General features: G+C 36.1%; 1 protein-coding gene across 1 annotated transcript in view; it reads right to left on the bottom strand.

Annotated features, from left to right (window-relative positions):
• The window catches only part of LOC108044176, a 110,945-nt gene that overhangs the window by 16,565 nt on the left and 69,581 nt on the right, over positions 1–24,799 (bottom strand). Inside the window, 5 exon segments of the mRNA XM_044457668.1 lie at positions 12,574–12,752; positions 19,147–19,305; positions 20,467–20,703; positions 21,961–22,052; positions 23,332–23,436. Of these exon segments, the coding sequence (XP_044313603.1) occupies positions 12,574–12,752; positions 19,147–19,305; positions 20,467–20,703; positions 21,961–22,052; positions 23,332–23,436 (772 nt within the window).

Here is a 24,799-nt window from a genome sequence, read left to right as displayed (position 1 = left end):
AATCTCAATAACATTTTTCAACTCGCTTGGGAATTGTGATTTCGCATAGCAACTAAAATGCTCAAAATAATCGACAACTCGGCACATGAAAGATACATATAGTATAGGTGTGCACATGGATATATATGCATATGGCACATGAAATGTAATCATTGGCCATTCCTGCCATGGCATGTGAATTAGTTAACAGATGGCCGGGAGCACTCAAACCTAGGGATGGCAATATGAGTGGTACTTAAAAGAATGATGAATAAAAGTTGAATTTGTTAAAATTAAATTACTTTTTGTTCCTATATTAATGTTTTAGGAATTTATTAGACAACCTATGGGATCTTTACGAAATACAATTTATTTAAAAATACATACAATACCATAATTATATTTATTACAAACTCCTAAAAATGATTATGATATAATGAGATGATGTAATTTGACTTTTTTTTGTCAGTGATATAAACTCTTGAATGTCGTAATATTTTTCCTCACATTTTTATATTGGTATCGAACTGTTTTTTGCTTTTAGTTTTATAGTGCTGTTAGAAATCTTAGCCATGGTCGATGGCTTAAAAATTTCAGTTCGTGTCCCATCGATACTATCGAAGGACTTCCTAAAAAAAATTCCAAAACATAATCTCACGCGCACACCTCTAACTTCCGGTGGTACTCATCTGGCTACAGTTGCACTAGTTGGCCGTAATAAATTTCGCTTCGACACATTTGCGCTGACTGCGTGGGCCATACAACAATGGCTGTTTCTGAAGCCAGACCCTTAGGCACATACATACATACATACACGTACCAAGAGTCGCACGTCCTGAAATAATTCAAGCGAGGGTGTGTGTGGGTGCGTAATAGTAGCAATAATAATAATATGCTTATCAGCTGGCCATAAAGTGCGACTATCGAGTGGCAACACTGCGCCGGCAGGTGTGTGTTTGTGGGCCTGGAAACCCTGGACCAGGTATAGGAAACCGCAAGCGCTGGCAATAAAATTGTTATTTCTGCGATTTATTATTAGAGTGCATTTGGGCCGCCGGCGGTGGCGGTGGCAGTGGCGAAATGTTGGTAACGGCCACGGTGCCTTTTGTACTTTTTCCCCTTGGCCAGAAACCGCAAAATGTAGTCGCAACACATTTGGGGCATTAAATTATGGGGTGTTACTTTTATTGATTGCAGGAGAGGAAAGGGGGGAAAAGGACCTGGAACCTAACTATTGCTGATTGAGTAGCATTTCCATTTCCATTTCCATTCATTCCCCTTTTTCTCGTTGATTGTTTATTGGATTGCCGCTGTGGTTGTTGTTTTTCGATTTTGGGGGCCGAACCCGTGCGCAAATTAAATAGAACTCGCCCGCAGGCTGTTATACTCGCATATATATGTATATCTTCCCATAGCTAAATTCCCCAACTGGGTCTGTTTATTTTCGTTTTATGCTGCATTACATTTAACACATTCAAACAATTAGCCAGACCAGAAACCGAACCCGAATCCAGACTATTTCCATCCCGGACGATTTAAAATGCTAGTGGGTTCTACTACGCATATATCACTTAATGGATTGTCACGCATATTTGATGGCGCTGAATTGGTTTTTTGTTGAATTGCCGGTAAATCGCCATAAGCCTAATGGGTATTCAACATTAAACTGATAAATATGCCAGATATTTTCAGGTGATTTCGATGCCTTTTTTCCCTGCTAATTTAAATGTATCTTTTCGATTAGTTTTCCCGTATTCATCATTTTTATACCCTTGCAGAGGGTATTATAATTTCAGTCAAAAGTTTGCAACGCAGTGAAGGAGACATTTCCGACCCTATAAAGTATATATATTCTTGATCAGCATCACCAGGAGAGTCGATCTAGCCATGTCCGTCTGTCCGTCTGTCCGTCCGTCTGTCCGTCCGTCTGTCCGTCTGTCCGTCTGTCCGTCCGTTTCTACGCAAACTAGTCCCTCAGTTTTAAAGCTATCTGCTTGAAACTTTCCCAAAAGTTGTATTTCTATTGCAGGTAGTATATAAGTCGGAACGAGCCGGATCGGGCCACTATATCATATAGCTGCCATATAACTGAACGATCGGAAAAGCCATAACTTTGGTGTTTTTAAAGTTAGGAAGTTGGGATTTTCTATGGGTTTTATTTTTGGCTAATCAATCCGACCTACCAAATTTCATAAGGATCGGCCGACTATATCTTATAGCTGCCATATAACTGAACGATTGGAAATGACATAACTTTGGTGTTTTTAAAGTTAGGAAGTTGGGACATTTTATGAGTATTAAGAATACATCATATGAATAATTTTGGACAATATAATTTATAAAATATTCTGCAAGGGTATATCAACTTCGGCTCCGCCCGAAGTTAGCTTTCCTTTCTTGTTTAATTTTTTTTTTGGATTTCATTTAGATAAGGTTGCAGACATTTTTGACTTTTATTATCTTGTAAAATTATACCGATTTTAATTAATTAAGTTATTTGTGTTTGTTTTGTAAATTGTATTTAATTTAAAAATGATCAAATTTTCCGTATTTTGGCATGGCCTGTATTTTTGTTGTAAAAAGCTATACCAAAAATAAATATTTATAAATTTACCAGTAACCAAAATGACTGCAGCACGAATAACAAACCCCAAGCCAAAAAGCGAAATATGATTGGCCTGGCGAGCAAAGCAAATTAAACGTAATAAATAATAAACGAGGGCCAAACAAAAACATACATTTTTGTCCCTCGTTCCAAATTGTTGCCACCACATTTGTTGGTCATCCGTATATGGATCACATCGAGCAAGTTAATTATGTTTTTGTGCACAGCCGAAACCAAAATTTACGAAATTTTCAGCTGGAGGGCCGAAAGTAGCTTAATAAATATATGCAGAGGCATGCCCCATGTTGCCAATGTAAATTTCCGTATTTTGGGTGTTTGCCCCAATAATTAATTTTCATGGAAAATTAAGTTGCCAAAGCTTTCAGCCAATTAATGTTTGGTTGCACAAAAGTTGAAGGATTCAGATAAGCAAAAATTGTTGGCATACTAAAATTGAGTAGAGCTCTTTAAAGGAAACTCTGGCAAAATTGCTGTTCACCGGAATAAGTATTTAGATAAACAAGCTAGTAATACTTTAAATATTTGCTCAAAAATCAAATCCCGCAAAAAATGGTACCCAGTTAATAGAAAAGCTGCAACAATTTTGCTTTTCATTGACAAACTCACGTTTAAATATTGATATTACATAAAAGCGCATACACACATAGGATGCGAAAACACATATTCACAAACTCCCACATTTGAATGCAAATAAAATGTTGCCGTTATGTGCAAATATGCTAATTTGTTGTTTGCCAATCATGCTCCCCTCGTTTTCCCTCCCATTGCCATTTCTGTTGTTGTTTTCTATTGCTTCCTCTTCCCATCCGCTGATTGCAAACAAAATTGCAACTCAATAAGCAAACTAAACAGCAAATATTCACCAGCTTCTCTAACATCGCAATCCCATTTCCTTCGATTTTCACCCCTTGTAGAGAAACCCAGTTGTTATCGACCTCATTTTCTGGTATTTGGTTGATTATAGTGCAACACCAAATAAGTTTTAATTGCTAGCTATTCGCAAATATATTTCTTTGTCATTTGTTGTGAAGTCATTTGCCTTGATGAGCCTTACTACAAAAGGTTAGAAATATATTGAATTTATATAATTTCATGTCCTCCATTTATATTAAATTTATGCATTAAATATTGAGATTTATTGTTAAAAAATATACATTATTTTATCTTTGATTTTGTGAACTTGTATAATTATACCCCTTAATAGTAGAGTATATAATTGAAAAGCATATATTTAATTGGTTTGTTTACAATACAAATTTAGGCAAGCCAAATAAGTAGATGTATTTCACAGCGTTTTTTCCTGCACCACCTTTTATTTTTCATATTACTTCCCTAACCAACTTTCCTCTTACTAACACATTAAATCAAAATTCCCTTTGTCTTTGCCCGCCGTTCCACGCTTCATTGTTTGCCATCCCTTTCTTTGTTTTCGTCTGTTGACTTTATGAAATTAAAAAGGAAAATTTCCACAAACGTTCAGAGGGAAAAAAGAAAAAGAAGGCAACAAAATTGAAAGGTTTTGTTTAAAGTTTGCTGAAAAACTTTACGAAACTTTAGGTGTAACAACAGCTGAGGGCGCCGATGGAAAAGTGGCTTGAGTTGGTGGGTCCCAGAAGAAACTTAAGTTCAGCGAGGCGTGTTGCTGATTCCCCCAACTATGTCATCAACAATAATCCGTAAATCAATGAACAGAAAAACGTCAAAACAACTTTCTGGAATTGTCCAGGGAGGAAAACTAGAGCTGTAGGGGTAAAATTAAGGTGTAAAGAGTTTTCTTTTTTATCTTACAGCTCTTTAAAATACCACTTTTCTTTAATGAAAAATTTAAAAGTACACGTTGTTTGATTTATTAGGAAAACATTATATGCCCTAACAATTTCGTGATCATTTTGTAAAACATTTCCAGGAATTCCTTTGGGTTAAAGTCCAAATTATTAGCGGAAATGTTTTTTTTTCTTGCAGGGCAATAAATTTCCAACATCTGTGATTCGCCTGTTCCCTTTTTCACTGATTGTGTATTCCACTTGTGCTTGCTTAGTTGGCATAAAAGATTTGGGCAAATCTTACAGCGATTTCATATAGGGTAATTTATTACCCAATTCTGATTGGCGGCATTTGATGGGAGAACAAGTTGCCATGGCAATGGACATGTCAAATATTCGCCGGATGAAGTTTTTTCCTCTTTTATGGGCGGTTATTGCATGTGAATGTTTGGCTGAAGTTGATTAGCACTAATTAGGGAATCCAGACGAAATCGTAAATTGATTGGGTCAGATAACGCTTGGCTGACGGAGAAATCCTTTTAGGAAATAATTGGATCGGCAATTGGCAGCCATGACAATCTTTTTCTGGCTATGAAAATACCAAATAACTGTTGATTAATGTTGGGGAAAACTAGGGGGGATATTATTGCGATTGATTTAAACATACTTTAAACGTTTACATGGGCTGTCAGAGAAAAATACAAGCAAACAAAATTTAATTAAAATCGACACACACCACAAACCCAGAGGGCTTCTTCTCTGACTGAGGCGAAAAGTTGTACATTTAATTAAAGTTAATTGAAAAAGTTATGGCCAAATCAAACCAAATTAAATATGCAACAGATTCTGTTACGTAATCAACACAATGGGTGAAGCCCGTGCCAAACTTCTGTACACAAAACATCTGCATCTGCAGTTTATTAATCATACGCCACGTGGACCACGCGCATTATTTGCATTGAATATTCTAGGAGAATTCTATTGAAAACCACATACACTGATGATTATGTATAACATTGCAATGACCTTTGATGCTCATAATAAATTGTCCTTGTTTTCGCCCATACTCTGGCTAAAATTTTCAAATATTCAAATACAAATGCATATTGAATTTTTGCGACCCCATGCTTAATGATGTTGTTGTTTGTGTTGCAAAAAAGAATGGTAGGAGGGTTGAAGAGGTCCAACCGCACACAGCAAACAAATGAAAGCAAAATGAAACGATAAATATTTGGTTTTCGTTAAAACTTTAATTAAAATCATGTTGCACCCCCCTAATAATTTATTTGTATCGCGCAATACTGTCGCCCCTTCCCCTTGAAAATGTTCAAAGGGGCGTGGCTGTGTAGGGGTGGGGGTGTGTGTGTGCGTGTGTCGATAACAAAACAATTATACCGCCTTGTTTGCCCGAATTGTTGGCCAACTCCTTCTAACTCCACCCCCAACTTCGTGTTGCTCCTTGGCAATTATAAATAAATGTTTCATACGCCGGACGAATTCTCCTAATTGAACATGCCGCAGAATGTTGCCCAAACTGAAGGAATATTTTCAATTTTGGTCACAGTTTGCGATTTGGTATTTGTAATTATTTTCGTTTTCCCAAAGCAATATATGTTTTCATAATCTTTAATAAATTTAAGGACCGCTGTTATAGGGGTAAAATATTGAAAATATGAAAATAGGTCAAACAATTATCAACGCTAAAATGAAAAAATTGAAGGCAGAGTTTTTATGTTGAAATAACCAGTGTTGGGAAAGGTACTGTTTTTTTTTACCTAGGTAAGGTAAAAGGTATTGGACAAAAATAAATACCTAGGTAAGGTAAAGGTACTTTAATTTCCCAGTACCTAGGTAAAGGTAAACGGTAAAAATATTGTTTTCTCAATTTTTATAATTTTTTTGTTTATTTGTTTTTTTTTATAGTTTTATTACATTTCAATTTTTAGTCATCTTAAAAATATGTAACATTATCTTTTCATTTCATTTCAATATCAATTTAAATGTTATCTTTTCTTTTTAACATAAGCAATGTTTCAAAAAACCAAAAAACGATTTTGAATTATCCTTAGTAACTTCCATATTCGTCTTGGCTTTCTTAGCTTTCATGGCCTCGTAGTCCGTGTAACAGGTTGGATGAACCCTCTAAATTTGTTGAAATTAAATCCAATTATTTAAAAATATAATCTTGAATAATTTTATGTATATATTTTTAAAACACACGGCATGAATGTGAATAAGGATAAAATCGCAGTTTTATTTTTTATAATTTTGTGCCCGTATGTATGCACGTATCACTACATTAATGTATTCATGAAACCCTCATGTACATATTTGGCGCGCAAAATTTTCGTATGTTGAAACTATATATTGTGCATATGTATATGCCGTATGTTTACGTACTTACGGCATTTTTGCGCGCCAAATACACTTTTTTCTCAATATGTACAAGAGGAAAGTGTATTTGGCGCGCAAAAATTCCGTATGTAGAAACATTTTACTATATATTGTGCATATGTATATGCCGTTTGTTTACGTACATACGGCATTTTTGCGCGCCAAATACACTTGGGTTTCATAAATACATTGATGTAGTGATGCGTACATACATACGGGCACAAAACTATCTAAAATAAAACTGCGATTTTATCCTTTTTCACATTTTTATTCTCAAATATGTACATAAGTAATGTATACATATGTATGTACATATCTTACACATAAAAAAACGCATAGGCTTACCTTGTGGTGTTTGTGCAGATTTCCTGTCGATTTATCATCGAATTTTATTGTTTTATTAACACGCACTTGCCATACGGGTTAAAAAATTTGCCATTTAATATTAGTGGCAACACTTTCTCATTTGTATTTTCCTTTTCGGCCATGTCTGTCGCGCAGAGTCAAATTGTTTTGTGCATATGTAAAAATTGCAATGCAAAGGTTACATCACAAAACAAACATGAGAATGGCTAAGTTCCCCTGACTTTTAATACTGCGTTCCGACTATTACCATTTCGAAACGAAATTGACGTGTAGATGTGGTGGATTTTGCTTATTTCAATGTCGCAGCCAGATTTGGCTATTTTAAATCAGAGCATTGTTTAATACCTATACAAGTACCTTAATAATTCCGAAGGTATATCAAAATCTGTAACTAGGTAAGGTAAAAGGTACCCAATTATTTTTATACCTAGGTAAGGTAAAAGGTACCATTTAATTTTACCTAGATACGTACCTAGGTAAAAATATCTAGGTATGTCACAACACTGGAAATAACTAACATGAAAATGGGTCAAAATTTTGATCAACGTTAAAATGAATATTTTGAATGCAGATTTTCAGAGAATCGAACCACTAGTCTTTAGAGGTATGCCACTTTGAAATTGGTTTAAAATTGGTAAAGTGATGGACTCTGGAAGTCCAGGTGTGGGTGACCTTTTTACAAGTTGTCATAATCGATGAAAATGGGTCAAAATTTTGATCAACGTTAAAATGAAAATTTTGAATGCAGATTTTCAGAGAATCGAACCACAAGTCTTTAGAGGTATGCCACTTTGAAATCGGTTTAAAATTGGTAAAGTGATGGACTCTGGAAGTCCAGGTGTGGGTGACCTTTTTACAAGTTGTCATAATCGTTGAAATAACTAACATGAAAATGGGCTAAAATTTTGATCAACGTTAAAATGAAAATTTTGAATGCAGATTTTCAGAGAATCGAACCACAAGTCTTTAGAGGTATGCCACTTTGAAATCGGTTTAAAATTGGTAAAGTGATGGACTCTGGAAGTCCAGGTGTGGGTGACCTTTTTACAAGTTGTCATAATCGTTGAAATATCTAACATGAAAATGGGTTAAAATTTTGATCAACGTTAAAATGAAAATTTTGAATACAGATTTTCAGAGAATCAAACCACAAGTCTTTAGAGGTATGCCACTTTGAAATCAGTTTAAAATTGGTAAAGTGATGGACTGAGGAAGTCCAGGTGTGGGTGACCTCTTTACAAGTTGTCATAATCGTTGAAATAACTAACATGAAAATGGGCTAAAATTTTGATCAACGTTAAAATGAAAATTTTGAATGCAGATTTTCAGAGAATCAAACCACAAGTCTTTAGAGGTATGCCACTTTGAAATCGGTTTAAAATTGGTAAAGTGATGGACTGAGGAAGTCCAGGTGTGGGTGACCTTTTTACAAGTTGTCATAATCGTTGAAATATCTAACATGAAAATGGGTTAAAATTTTGATCAACGTTAAAATGAAAATTTTGAATACAGATTTTCAGAGAATCAAACCACAAGTCTTTAGAGGTATGCCACTTTGAAATCAGTTTAAAATTGGTTAGGTTATGGACTGAGGAAGTCCAGGTGTGGGTGACCTTTTTACAAGTTGTCATAATCGTTGAAATATCTAACATGAAAATGGGTTAAAATTTTGATCAACGTTAAAATGAAAATTTTTAATACAGATTTTCAGAGAATCAAACCACAATTCTTTAGAGGTATGCCACTTTGAAATCAGTTTAAAATTGGTAAAGTTATGGACTGAGGAAGTCCAGGTGTGGGTGACCTTTTTACAAGTTGTCATAATCGTTGAAATAACTAACATGAAAATGGGCTAAAATTTTGATCAACGTTAAAATGAAAATTTTGAATGCAGATTTTCAGAGAATCAAACCACAAGTCTTTAGAGGTATGCCACTTTGAAATCGGTTTAAAATTGGTAAAGTGATGGACTGAGGAAGTCCAGGTGTGGGTGACCTCTTTACAAGTTGTCATAATCGTTGAAATAACTAACATGAAAATGGGCTAAAATTTTGATCAACGTTAAAATGAAAATTTTGAATGCAGATTTTCAGAGAATCAAACCACAAGTCTTTAGAGGTATGCCACTTTGAAATCGGTTTAAAATTGGTAAAGTGATGGACTGAGGAAGTCCAGGTGTGGGTGACCTCTTTACAAGTTGTCATAATCGTTGAAATAACTAACATGAAAATGGGCTAAAATTTTGATCAACGTTAAAATGAAAATTTTGAATGCAGATTTTCAGAGAATCGAACCACGAGTCTTTAGGTATGCCACTTTGAAATCGGTTTAAAATTGGTAAAGTGATGGACTCTGGAAGTCCAGGTGTGGGTGACCTTCTACAAGTTGTCATAATCAATGATGAAAATGGGTCAAAATTTTGATCAACGTTAAAATGAAAATTTTTGACGCAGATTTTCAGAGAATCAAACCACAAGTCTTTAGAGGTATGCCACTTTGAAATCGGTTTAAAATTGGTAAAGTTATGGACTGAGGAAGTCCAGGTGTGGGTGACCTTCTTACAAGTTGTCAAAATCGTTGAAACAACTAACATGAAAATGGGCTAAAATTTTGATCAACGTTAAAATGAAAATTTTGAATGCAGATTTTCAGAGAATCGAACCACGAGTCTTTAGAGGTATGTCACTTTGAAATCGGTTAAAAATTGGTAAAGTTATGGACTGAGGAAGTCCAGGTGTGGGTGACCTTTTTACAAGTTGTCATAATCGTTGAAATGAAATTGGGTCAAAATTTTGATCAACGTTAAAATGAAAATTTTGAATGCAGATTTTCAGAGAATCGAACCACGAGTCTTTAGAGGTATGCCACTTTGAAATCGGTTTAAAATTGGTAAAGTTATGGACTGAGGAAGTCCAGGTGTGGGTGACCTTTTTACAAGTTGTCATAATCGTTGAAAGAACTAACATGAAAATGGGTCAAAATTTTGATCAACGTTAAAAAGAAAATTTTGAATGCAGATTTTCAGAGAATCAAACCACAAGTCTTTAGAGGTATGCCACTTTGAAATCAGTTTAAAATTGGTAAAGTTATGGACTGAGGAAGTCCAGGTGTGGGTGACCTCTTTACAAGTTGTCATAATCGTTGAAATATCTAACATGAAAATGGGTCAAAATTTTGATCAACGTTAAAATGAAAATTTTGAATGCAGATTTTCAGAGAATCGAACCACGAGTCTTTAGAGGTATGCCACTTTGAAATCGGTTAAAAATTGGTAAAGTTATGGACTGAGGAAGTCCAGGTGTGGGTGACCTTTTTACAAGTTGTCATAATCGTTGAAATATCTAACATGAAAATGGGTCAAAATTTTGATCAACGTTAAAATGCAAATTTTGAATGCAGATTTTCAGAGAATCAAACCACAAGTCTTTAGAGGTATGTCACTTTGAAATCGGTAAAATTGGTAAAGTTATGATTTCTGAATGACCACTTATGGTTGACCTTTTTACAAGACAGTTTTAAGATTATTAGTAATTTACTTTTTAAAATAAACTCTGATTACAAAATAGAAATACCTTTATTGTTTAAAGGTTTGATTCTGATATGTTTGCCGAATTGTAAAACTTTAAATAATTTTCAATTATATGCTTTGATTCAGATTTGCTAGATACTTTAAAAAATATGCAATCCTTTTTTCCGGAAATATCCCTCTTTAAGTTCTTCTCCTGCGAATGGATTATTACTATGATAGATAAGCAACCCAGTCCCATTCAAATTTCGGCCTAATGATAGCAGACACATCTGCTCAATTTCCCAGCCAACGCATTAAGCTAAACCGAAGTGAAAAAGCGAAGAAAATGAGGAATGAGGATGAAAGGCATTTCACAAAAGTTAAATGGTCAAAAATTAAGCACAAACAAAAACAACAACAGGCAAATACATATAGCTATATGTATTATATAAGCTGGCAAGTTAATGAGCACAACAACAAGGCGTAGAAAAGCTGTTATGTAGAGAATAAGAAGTAGGGAAAATAAACAAGGAGTGAGTTGATTTGCCCCACACTTTTCTCTGCCAAAATTGCCTGCTCAACCAAAAAACTAATTTCAAATGAGAGTTCTCTCAATTTTCTTCCATTTTTTTTTTGCTGCAGGATAAAAAAGCGTAGAGAAAAATAATGAAAGGCCAGCGTTTTGGGTTTGGCCAGCAAAATAAAATCTACTCAAAAGTTATTAAGTGCAAATTAATGAACATTAGCGGCTGCCATGGCGTTGCCTACTTTTGGCCACCGCTGCGGCTGCTGCACTAAATTGATGGAGTGGTCCTGGAGTTCCGCAGTTCTGGCCCCCGAGAGGCACATGGGGGGGCGAAGCCTGAAAATTCATTTAATAATTTTTCAATTAAATGCAGCTGACTGCTGGCCAGGGAGCATGAAATTCCGGGGTAAACCAAGCCAGGGGGAAAAGCTTAGGTGGAAGATGACGATGAAGAAGGAGGAAATCATGAAAAACAAGCTTAGAATAGGGTACTCCTTCGAGCAGAACATTCGGTTAGTGAGGAATGCTAATTAATGTTGGTATAAGGAGTAGGGGCAATTTCAGCAATTATTCGCAACATCATCATCACAGATTGTGTTTTTAAGGTTGTTAAAAGAATATGTATAATTTATGAATGTGTTATTATCACAATCAATAAAATATGGTTTATTTCTGGCAAAAAAGGCAACAATAAAATTAATCGAAAGATTTCATATTATTATAATAATAATTCAGCACAGATTTTCTTTCCCCTAGCAGCATTTCCCCGGGCAGCGCATCGCAGACATTTAATTTCCCAACTCCTCGCCTGAAATCCATTTCGAACATTATCTGATGCCCAAGCAATTACTCATACTTTTCTTTTTCGCCGCCACATCAAGTCAAGCCTAAAAAGCCATTTGGCCAGCTTAAGTCTTGGGTTTCCGTGGGGGTTTCGTCTGGCCTTGAATTTAATTAAAATCTCATTTAGTCTGCTTAGATTAGAGCCAACGGCTAATAGAGGCTGTATAGTTGCGACCGCGCCCATTTAGTTACGACACGTCGACTATTCACTATGCCACAAAAATACGGGAGGAAATGGGCTTTGGCCATTTGATTGTTTTAATGGCAATTACGCTGCACACGGAGTTTTCTGTCAAGAAACATTCATCAGCAGGCAATAAAAATAATGATTTCATGTTGAAAACAAAGAAGCGGAAGTACTCACGCATTTAATAAAGAAAACGATAGCCAGAAGAAAGGGTTACGAAAGAAGGAGGAAGAATGGGAGGAGTGGAAATGGGAAATGCAAATTGCTGACCCAGTTGATAGTGTCTTTTATGGGAAAGTTTGCCGCACTTGCAGCTGAGCCCCGCGTTAATTGCCATTAATTATGGTTATTCATATTCATTTGTGCGAATCTTCTTCTTACCTGGATTCGAGGCATTTATGTGAAATTCGCACAGGTTCTTGGTGCCCTGGGCGAAGTCAAAGGAGTCGGAATCGGTGAAGAGTATGTCCACGTCCAGTTCGAAGCCTCGATTCGGAATTCCCTGTTGCAATGGCGCGGAAAACGGGCTGGAGTGAAAGGCCACCAGCATTTCAGGACCACTGAAAGTGAAAGAAATCAATTAAATTAATTTAACTTTACTCTTAAGTGAACCAAAAGATAATAATATTTTTCATCCAATAAACAACATAAAAACCATAAGGACTTAAGATACAAAGTTCTTTTTATATTAGCCATTGAATTTTTATTTATATTTAGTAGCAAATAATAATGTTAACATATGTTATGAATTATTATGGTTTTACTAAAAAATAAAACTTTGTATTTAGTTACACATTTTATACTGCACATATTGCCTAACGCTTTCTTCAAGTGGCTTTATTAAGTTCTGAAAACCTTTTTCTTTATTATTATTAAATTCAGCTTAACTGGGTTATCTGTTTGTTTCAAATTATATGATCCTTGGCCATAAGTGGCAGCCACCCGGCCGCCCGAAAACTTTTTGCAAAGAAATCTCAGAAGTTTTACCCCATATCGCTCATACACCCCGTTGTATATTTTGGTTGGGCTGCTTGTGATGTTTGTCCATAACCAGGCCACTGGCACTCCAATTAGAGGCGTGAAAAAACTTCAGCTCACATAAATTTAATTTGCACAATTCGGCAAACAAGAAAAGTCGTAAACTTTTTGCCCACGAAAGAGGCAACAAACCCAAAACAGCCCAACAAAATAGCACAAACAACAAGCTCGGTGGGCGGATTGCCAAAATGCCGACGAACCGCGCCCAAAAGTATGACGCAGTGCTCTGCCGCTTTGTTTTGGGCTATTTAAAGTGTCCGCTCCGTCTGGTTGTTTGCATTTTTGCTGCCAAATTAACTTTTTTCGCCATTGTCTCGTTGGTGGGCGTGTTGGGTGGTGTACGAAAGTTTTAGGCAAATTTTTTGGCATAACAAAGTAACTGAGTCGAGTTGGGCCAAAAATTTCGCCGTTTGTCTTTTGATTTTTCTGGCCAAAAATTATGAAATGTCAGTTGGTAGTGGGTGTTGCAGCAAAAGCATTTCTACCCCCTAATATTTTTTGTCTGTATTTGCAGACGGCGCGACGCCAGATTTTATTGTGAACGGATGTGGGAGAGGCAGCAGCCGTGGCAATGACATCGAGTGTTCATAAAACTTTGAATACTTGCGAGGATTATTAAAGTATTTATTACAAAAGTATTTAATAGATTAGGGGTTCTAAATATAACAGAAGTATGCATTTACTTGAAACCCATTCAAAACTTTTTTAAAACTGTCATCGTATTTTATATTATTCAAAATTGGAAATGCATATTTTTAAGCTCTAGTTCTTGGAAAATAATTCACCCGGATACCATTTCCATCTCTTTAGCATGCCGCATTTATGACCATATAAATTATGTTCAAAGTTTTCAATTTAAACATCAAATTGAATTTTTATTGCCCGGGCAAGAGGTGCGCACACACGGCGTATGCGTAATATGGCATGACATAAAATAAAACGGAAACTGAGCTTCCCCCACCACACACACATACACACCCACACCCATACACCCACCCACCTAAGCCAAGACTTTGAACACTTAAAAAGAAACGCTCACGCAGACGATGTCAAAAGCCATCAAACATGGCCAACAAAATGGCTTTTTAATACGTGTAAGTGTGGCCAAGTGTGAGTGGCAAAGCTCCTTATTATTTAAGCGAAACGTGCTTTTAGATGGGGGCGTTGGATTAGAGGGGCGTGGACAAGAGGTTGGGACCATCTGCAATGCTTTCTGTCAGTGCCAAGTGCAATAAACTGCAAATGAAAAGTAAATTAATTTTTAATAAAGCGACACAAATGTTTGGTCCCCACACGGACCTCTGTAATTCAGCTGGGGCATGTCCTGGTTGCTTGGGAATGTCCTTTTTGCCCAAGCCGGTGTGTTCGGCTGCACTTGGAAAAATTATTGAAAGTTCTTTAAATTTACTGACCAACCAAAAAAAATTAAAATTTTCGTAATCGAATTTACAAATACTTTGTGTTTTTTTTTGTAAAATTTTATGGGGTGAAAAGTAACTCAAAAGTCAAGTATTTTTATTGTTTTCATTGTTTGCCAAATGTTTTTAATAAATGGGATAATTTGTTGTTAATACTTTGTTTTTTAAATACTTTATTCAAAATTTTCGTTTTTCAAATGGGGAAGTTTCCAAACTTAGAAATTATAAGCTTAAATTTTTGAATCTACGATAGCCTTAAGGAAAAAATAAATGTTTAAAACGTTTTTAAGATTTCCAGTGTATGCCAGTCTGTACGCGTACTTGCGTGGCACTTGGTTACATTATGGCCTGCGGCACACTTGTGGGTGTCGTAAAATCAACACGAATCCATAGCAAACTTCCCCCCTAAAACTCGCCACTCCCGCCCGATGCCATCTCTAAATCGCTGTCCCTTTGTCAGTTATCAATACACGTAAACTTATCCGAAGCGTCAGAGTGTCCAGACCGCAAATGGCAACGATGTCCTCCCGGTACATTCCCCCTCGAAACTCTATGGAATTGCGGTCACTCTTGGGGCTTCGGGGCATTTGGGATGCCTGGTGTTTGGAGGGGTGTTCAGAAGCACACGAGCAATTCAAGTGATTAAGGGATCCGTGCTTAAGTGATTCATACGCCATTACGTAGAGCGAATTATGGTTGTTTTTGATCAAACCCCAAACAGCTGAAGCTTATAAAACAGTTTTTTTTAGACTTGGAATCGAAGGAACTCACTAATTGCTAAAGTTCTGCCTTGAAAAAAAACCAAAAGTTTATATCGGAAAAGATTTAGGAACAAAAATTTTAAAAATCAAAATATACTTTTTGTATCACATAATTTTTTAACTTTTCCATTATGTAAAAGAGTTTCATAACAACTCTAAAGACTAAATTCATAAAGCTAAACATTTTCCAGACAAAATCTCACACCCAAAATTTAGAATTAACCAAAAGCAAACATCCCGTTTCCTTTCCTCAATTTTCATAAAGTCTAATCCGCAAAGTGCAACCACAAAAAACAGGTGGAGCGGAAAACCGTGAGTTGGAAGAGGGGACGAAAATTTACGCCATAAAAAATTAATATGCAATTTAAAAAGTTATCGCTTTGAGTTTTTCTTTTCTTGGCTAACAAAAATTAACATTTACTTAGAGGAAAATCAACAGCTGCTGCTGCTGTTGCAGCTGAGAGAAAAATACAACTTTTCCAGCTTTTCCTTCCCACACCTCCAAAAAAGTAAAAAAAAAAGGTGGAAAAGCGAGAAAAAGAAACCAATAAAATACCAACGTCTCACGGCACCTTTAGCTTGTTGCAATTTTAAGTTGCGCTGGGAAATTAATAATTTCCATGTAGCTTTTCCCACACCTCTGCCCGCACTCATTTTCCGACGTCCTTGTGTGCATATGCGATTTTCGTACAAAGTCAGAGAACCATGACTGAGGTGAGAAGCAAAGCGAGAGATGTTTGCAGACGGAGAAGAAGGACTTTCTCTCCGCGCGTGTGTGTGTGCATTTATAATTCGTATGCTCATGTCGCGTATGACGAGGACACAGTGCACAGGAAAACATTACAAATATTTATGTTTAAAAGGAAATAGTATGGTTTTGAATGACACGTATGAAAATTTTAATGATTTTGTATTCAAAAAGTTCTACCTTAAATTTATTTTACCAAACCAAAAAAATGTTGGAGAAACTGCTTAGTTTATCAAGAAAATAAATGCCCTTTCCCATACTAATTTTAGCATTTATTTATTTAGTTTGGCCTCGAGGAAATTCTTTTCCGTGTCCTGCAAGAAAATGGATGTGGAACATGAGTGTGGGAAAAAGGAAAAGCCTGGCATGAGCTACGGTCCTGGCTTCTTAATGTCGTTTTTCTTGGGCACCCACTTTTCCATCAAGTTCTCTGAGCGTCTTTTGCTTCGTTCGTTTTCTCCTTCATGTGCATATTACGCTCTATGCATATTTGATGCACAGTCCCCTTTCCCGTCTCCCCTTTTTTGGCACCTGTGCGCGCTTATAAGATTTTCCCAAGGATACGGAAAGGATGTCAATAAATGCGAGAGTGCAACTCATTAAGAGATTAAGGGGCACAAGGCAAAACGATCATCATCATTTCGCCATCGTTATGAAACGACAGGTTTTAATATGTTTAAAACTAGTAAAGAAAATATAAAAATCTAAAAGTTCGATAGAACTAAAAGGAACTTAGAAAATTATATATAAAATGATTTCTCTCAAGTCAAAAAAGTATATTTATAAATCTAATAATAATTTATATTTTATAAAAAAAAAGTAAAATTGCATTTTATTAATTCTAAAAAACGGATTTTCTTTTATTAGAATTTTTATATACGCTTTAATAAGGCCACACAAATTTTTCAATAAAAACAAATCAATTTCTACAGCTGCTTCAACCAGCAGAAAATAAGACATAGTCCACCAAAAAAAATCAAAGTTTATGTGCATGTCTCAAGAGGACACCAAGTGGACAGAGGAGACCCTGGAAAAGAGCAAACTTTTGGCCCTGACCGAAGAACGAAAGACAACAAAAACAAATTCTCAAGTGCAAGATAAATGGCCAAAGGCGCCGTCTAAGGGGGTTTAAGGTGGCTGAGGGGCGGGTGAACAGGCGACTAGGCCACTTGAATGCCATGGAAATGCGTGGGCGTGGTTAAGAGCTGCATTCCAGCATTTTGGGGATGTCCTTAAAGTGTTTCTAAGGACTTCGAGAGCAGACTCCCAAGAATTTATGACAATCTAAACCCAATAGTAGTTTATTATTTTTGGCGATAAATGTGTTACTTTTGTTATATGGGGGTTAAAATATTCAGGTAACCTAGTGAAAGGTTGAAAGTTTTAAGGTTGATAACATAGGCTTTGATGTCTAAGTTTTATTTGTAAATCAGTTTGATATTTAATTGTAGGCTTTAATAATATTACATTTTTGTATTTTCCAAAATAGCGATGTAAATAGATTTTGTTGATAATCCATATATTTGTTTTTTACTGAAAACTGAAAATAACCTATAGTTTGGAAATATTGCACTAATGAGCGAACTAGTTTCACCAACTAATCCAAAACTACAGCGATTAGTAGTTGCATTTTAATTGCTTAAACCAAAACTCCAGGCTGCCGCAGGTGTGCATGTGTGTGTGCGCTAGTTTTGAAACTTAAAATTGCTTTTGAAAGGCTGTGGTGTCTTTAAGAATTTATGGTTGATGATCTAAATGCTGGCAACTTGGAAACTAATGAGCAAAATTTTGCCATTGCATAAATCACATGCATCAAAATGTTTTCAATAGATGGCACTAGCAAAGTTTCAAACGGCAGCATAAATCTATTTATTTCAATGTGTGCACCAGGGTGTTTTCTGCATCTGTATGGGTGTGTGTGTGTGTCAGTGTATCTGTATCTCGAATTTCGCATCTCTTTTTCACTTTTCCCTCCGACTGTCTGTCGGTCGATCTCAGTGTCTGTCCGTCGGTTACTGTCTGCAGAGCAACCCAATTTCCGGTTTTGCTTAAGCATTGCGCACAATTGTAAGGCGCACACACGCTTGTATCTTGTATCTGTATCTGTGAGTGTTGGTCTTTGTATCTATGTGTAACTGAATTGGAACACATGCGCCCCGAGCCAAAACTGCAGTGCAGTGCACTAGGCTGCGGTCTCCTCTCACTCACACACACACACACACACCTACTCCTGCACACACAGCAGTGATGCGGAAAAGGATTCCCCGTTCACTGTGATAACAAAATCACTTTTGGATACCGATACAGATCACAGATTAGCTTAGATCGAAGAAGAAACGTTAATAAACAATCCTAAGTAATTTTCAACAGAAAAGTTCGCTTGTTCGTTTTTGTTCTAACTCTGCCTAAATAGGTTTTAAATACTTTTAGTCATATTTTTTATTTTCAAGAGCTCATTTAAGTTTTTATAATATTCAGTGGTCCCATTTTAAGCACTAAGAATTTGGTCTCTTTAATTTTAAATCAAAAAAAAGTCTTTTATTCTATTTTAATAATTAATGAAGTAGAGACTAACAATAATGTATTTTATGTAAAACCTTTTGGAAATGTGAAATATTTAAAAATAGTATCCAATAATGTTGTTTAATTTAAAAATTCAGTTTCATTTGTTATCATAAAACACATTCGGAGTTTCAACTTGTTATAATGTCATCACTGTGGGCTATACCAACACACTTTAACATAGTGGCACACTCTCACACACACATGCTCATTAAAAATGTCTGTCTATCTTTTCTTGTAAATGTATTATGAGCTTTGCTGTGCTCATATTTAACTTTTTCATAAAAGAAGAAATGGCGTTAAATAAATGTCCTGCGTCTGTCTGCCAGCATTTTCTTGTGCCCTTTGCCTTTCTCGTCCCCTTTCTTACTGATTAAGATGAACAATATCACGATGTCCTGTGAAATGGGAGAAGTTTTAGACTCACCGTGAAACAACGCGTGGCAACCAGTCTCCTCCGCAGTATTTGGCCAAAACGGGATCGTTGGTGGAACTGCCGTCGTAGAAAATTAAGTGGTCCCGTTCACCTGTACAGTCCGACCAGGCTCGAATGGACCGCGAGGTCTTATTAAAGCTGGCTATTGATCTGTGAAGGTGGGTGGAAAAAATAGAAATCATATTGAAATTGTTAGCCAGAGCAACACGAACAATATGTACAATTGAAAAACAGAGAAAAGCAATCAATTTGAAATGCAAAGAAAACATTTTCATTTGCCAAAGCCAGGAATACAAAATTCACACAGTTGGCAACATAATAATAGTAGTTTTTATATTAATATTATACTCTTTAAATTGTTTTTAATATTGTTTTCTATTAAAGACAAACTAAAGAGCCAGTATTGGAGAAGTATTGTTTTTGGTGACTGTGAGATAATAATAAATAAAAGCTACAAGTAAAACAAATAAGTCATTTAATAAATTACTTTATGGTAAAAGAAGTTTAATAAATTATTTTCCCAAAAAAATAATTTGTTTTCTGTTTTGTTTTTATGAATACAAATATAATTAATTGATTCACTTTCAACCGTTCTTATAAAGTTTTAGCATTGGTTTGACAACTGCTGCCCTTAGATTAATTCGAATATTCAAATGACAAGCCTTTAAATTCAATTATTTTGTTTTCTTTGTTAAGCTAAGCAATACTGATTATGGAAAGGTTTTAAATAACATTTTTAAAATTGAATCATAACTATTTTTGTTAGCTTTCTTAAAAGCACCCTTCCATGAAAATATCAGCAGCTGGTCACTGATTTTATTATACCTCTAGCCAGAAAGCCGAGTTGTGCTCTTCGAAAATTGAAAATAAATGGCAGCTAATATCAAAAATACATTTACCTAATCCCATCAATCCAATTACAAACTTCACATGCTGCCCTTTAATACTGTTTTGCATACAAATTGCATCGGCTGCCTGTTTTCCGCATTTAATTGGAATATACAAAACTTTTTGGGCGACGAATGCTTAACATTCTCGGACACGAAACAGTTTCATTTGTGCCGTCAGTTAACAAACTGCAAACTGGAACTTCGCTTAGCAATTTGCTAAATTGAAATTTGTCATACAAATGCAGATGCAGTTGCACTTTGGATTGGGCGGGAAATGTATGTGCGTTGTATCCCATTCAATTCGGGAGTTGAATTTTTGGAGGGAGGTGTGTGACAAAATGGTAATGCTTATTTAATGCTCTCCAATGCAGGTAGTCATTCGAGATTCTGCAGTCTGCAGTCCAATCCCCTCCTAACTTACCGCTTCACCAAGGCCTTGTGCTGATTTTCCTGGCTAACGGCAATCATGGCGTGCTTGCTGGTCGGTACTTCCTTCTGCCGGATCGTCCAGTAGCAGGTTACGTTCCTCGGATACATGCCAGGATAATTCGGACTTTGCAGGCGACACTTGTTACGGTAGCATTCATCGAATTGCCTGGTACAATAGGTGCCAGGTGTCACCCGGCCCAATTCGAGCGGCTTATCGGGCAGGCCGTATCTGGAAAAAGGGGCCAAAAGGTTCGGTTCGGTTCTCAATTCTCAGTTCACTAAGTGTTGTGTGAGTTTAGCAATTTTCATTCTCGGTTCTGGTTCGTTTTCGTTTTCGGTTCGTGCGAGTTCATTTTGAATGGTATTTAAGGCTGTGCCAGCACCAGCAGCAGCAACAACAACACAAAGACCTGCAATTTGCATAAAATGTGCTACGGGTATTTCACACTCTCGCACATACACATACCTTTATATAGATGGTCATACCTGGGGCTCTGATCATTGTTTAGTTTGCTAATGGTGTGCACACGATTCACGGACAATAAAAGGACCTATCACTTAAAAAAAATATATCTTGGAGTTAAATATTAACCCGAAATTATTAAAATAAATACCATTTGGTTAAGATATAGCAAAACTTCTTACAAAATTTAATTCAAAATAATCAATATTCACTTTACTGAATATTTAAAAATCAAAAGTCTAAGGCAAGTTTTTTACTACATATTTTTCAAGAAACCACAAGTCGAAAATAGTTTTCTCTCTCTGTAAAAATTTTATTTTTATGAGTTATATTCAAGCTAAAGAAATAAGTTCTCTTCTATTCTTATTAATTATAAAAAGACCAGCATTTTATGCCAGTGTGGCAGTGGAAATGAGTTTTAGGCTTGCTGTGCGTCCCTCACCCACTTGTAAAATTCTGTGAAACTTATTCAGGCGTAAAAATACATTTCAATTTCTATTTTCCTCTCACTCTAATTTTCCACTTGCGAACAAAAAGCGCGACACATGGAAAAAGGAAGGAAGGGGAGAGGGAAAATGATACAGAGACAAATTTGACACATGCCTAGGCACAAATGGATTGCTCTACAAATACATGAGGTGAGGATAAAACTGTATTGAGAAACTAGACAGAACACGGACTCATGTTTTATGCGGCTGCCTTCTCCTTTTCGAATTTCCCGAAAAGCCATCCCCAAGGCAACCAAGTGGCATTGTTCTTTCAGGTAGAAAGATTTAAGTTCTAAGCAAGAACATTCGAATTGAGCCAGAGCCAGAGCCAGAAATAGAAACATCTATGGAAAGATGAAAACTCGAGCGGGAAAAGCTGAAGCAGACTGATGACATTACCCCGGTTGGCTGACAGTAAGGGAAAATCGGAATGAGAAAAGCTAGGGAAAATGCACCGAACCAATATCAATTGAATACTTTTCAAGCTGCACAGATATTTGTCAGTTTGCCGGTGCAGTTTGGTGCAGCAACTTACCTCACAACTGCATCCGACTGGCTTATAAATTTATATCTTATGCTGAACTCAAAGGGCTTCTCGTCTCGGATATTGCGTGGCGGATGAAATACCTGCAACGAAATGAAAAACGGAAGTAGAATGCCATTTGAAATGTTAAAATGCCAAAAAGTGCAATCAATGTGAAAATGTTTCAACGGAAACGTGGCTCAAATTATTCTCCCTGTGATGGAAAACAACCGGAATGGTTGCTTAATGAGTTAAACTTTCAACCTTAAGCAATTTATCTTCCCTTTTTTTTAAATTTTACCAATAATAGCTATCACTTTAATTATACTCTTTTTGCATTCAAATTAATATAAAATATTACAACTAACCAAAAATATAATTAAAATAAAATAAGACACACCTTTAACTTGTAAGTAAATGTTTAAATGAGAATAATATTAAAATTACATGAACGTGGCTTGTTACTTAAAAGTTATTTTATTTTTGTAAATAACCTAAATGTTAAAAAGTGAAGAGTAGCACAAAAGATGCTTAACGAGTAAGAATTACCATCTCCACACGCAATTTCTCTTTAATTATGCAATCTGCGATTTCTTCTTTGATTTTTCTCCATTGCCATGTCAACTGCTCATCAACACTTTTGCAGACGAGAAGTGTCTGAAAGACTTTCCTCTCACATACCGAATGAACTTTTATTAATTTTCATAATTTATGCGCGCCAACTCGACGGCAGTAACTGAAACCATATTCCCGGACAAGAGCTTTCCATGTACGTGTCCTTTACGATGCCCTGTCCATTTGCCCATTTTTATGGCAGCGCGTTTATTTAAAAATTAATCAAAAAGTGGCAATGGCACTGCTTCGTCAGTTGACTGCCTTAAGAAAATATTACGCATACGCCGTGTGCCGTGCGCACAGAATTGTGTTCAATTTAAAATGAAAATGAAAAGCAGGTCGAGTAAACTTCTGGATGTACTGAAGATTTTATTCCTGGCAAAGTAATTGAAGAGCCTGTAGATCTTCCGAGTAATGATGATGGAAAGGAAACACCAATATTGCAGCCTTTCTTCTGTAACAATGTTCAGTTCTCTGATTTAGTTTTCTTTTTAAGACAAATATAGGATAATATTATTTTAATGCCACTCTTTGTTATATAATACATATTTATTTTAAAATCAAAAAAACGTTACTAAAATAAAAAAAATTCTCAACAAAAATGGTTTAAAACATTTATTTATTTTATATTTGCTTAACATCTTTATACCGCTTGGAAGGACATAATTGCTTGAGGTGACTGCCAGGGTATGTAATTTGAGCACGCTCACTGAGTCGAGCTCCCGTCCCTTTCCCCCAGTCGCCCCTCTCACTTGCACTTGCACTCACCTTCACCGACGCTGTCACCGTGGATGTTTCGCTAAAGTACAATTGCGGTCCGGTGGCCTTGCCGCACCACGAGCCGCCGGTGAATGGGCGTCCCAATTCGCTGAGCTGCCAAGTAAATAAATAAAAATTTAATTAATTAAAAATCAAGTTTGTTTCGCTGGTGACACGCCCACAGACATCCAAACAGAACGGCTAAAAGCAATTTCGCCCAGCTCGGCAAAAATGCTGGGATGTAACATTTAAAGCCGCACACACAAACGCCTGGGCGCATTAAAAAATTGGGTTAAGTTATAGAGTTCGTATACCCTTATTGATTTTATTGGCACACACTGGGTAAGTGAAAAACGCATGAAAAATTAATAAACGCACGGTACATGAGGCCATCTGGCGTTGGGCTAATGGATTATGAGTGCGTGTGTTGTGCAGTGTAATTTTTTTTAATTTTATTTTCCAGCCCACCTCTGCGCTCAATATTTGATTGTTTTCCCTGCTCTTTCCGGCAACGCAACGTGGCACTTGGCAGCGTTACCAAAACGGACTGTAGTCCACATTTGGATCAGTATTTTATGCATGCGAAAAACCGTTGGCAATCGTCGAAGGTGTGCGACCAGCAGCTGAAACAACAATGCAACCATGAAAACTGCACCTGCAAGTGCTGCCCCATAAATGTATTTGCATAGCGACCAAAAAAGAGACGCCTAAAGCATTCGCATGACGGTTGAAATATTGACAGAGTCGCAAATCGAAGTCGATCTTTAAATGGGAACAGAAATAATGGGCTGTAAAACACCCTGTCTGAACAGCAAGGATTTATGTCAAGCCTTCATTTGATAATTTTCCTTGTTGAGTTATCAGAAATATGTTATGTATTAGCTTCTTAATTACCACATAATTTCATTCCAAATATCAATATTAGGATGCTTTAATCTAAGCTTAACTATTAAATTACGGTCATTAACTTTTATTAGCAAAAGTTATACGTCCAAAAGGATATATTTAAAAATTATGTGTACACTATCGAAATAAATTTCGAAGCTGACCATAAAGTTGATTGTTAAATAATAAGTACGCTTTTAAAATAAGTTTCAAATTGTAATTCTCAATTCATTTTTTGGCATGATTTTTAGTTATGAGTTTTTTTGTTTGCCACTTAAACTGGTAGTACAAAAAAAGGTATAAAAAAGTTGACAATTTGTATGACAAAACTTAATCTTTATGTTTTTTAAAGATTTTAATCTGACTTTATTTATTTCCAAGCCTCTTTTATATTTAAAAGTTTGTTCTTTTAAGTTGTTATTATTACAAAAATCTTAATATTTGATAATATGTTGATTTATAGGGTAAAGTACTTCAGAATTTACTGGTATGTCTAGACCATTTCCTGAACTATGAATGCCCAGCATACGCCGCAAAATCCCACAAATCTTTTCCCCATTTGGGACGCAAACGCTTGGTTTTGCCCCAGGAC

This window comes from Drosophila rhopaloa, unplaced genomic scaffold (assembly GCF_018152115.1).
Source record: "Drosophila rhopaloa isolate 14029-0021.01 unplaced genomic scaffold, ASM1815211v1 contig_163, whole genome shotgun sequence".
Taxonomy (NCBI): Eukaryota; Metazoa; Arthropoda; class Insecta; order Diptera; family Drosophilidae; genus Drosophila; species Drosophila rhopaloa.
The sequence above is the reverse complement of the archived record's forward strand: the minus strand, read 5'-3'. Positions and strand labels throughout refer to the sequence as shown.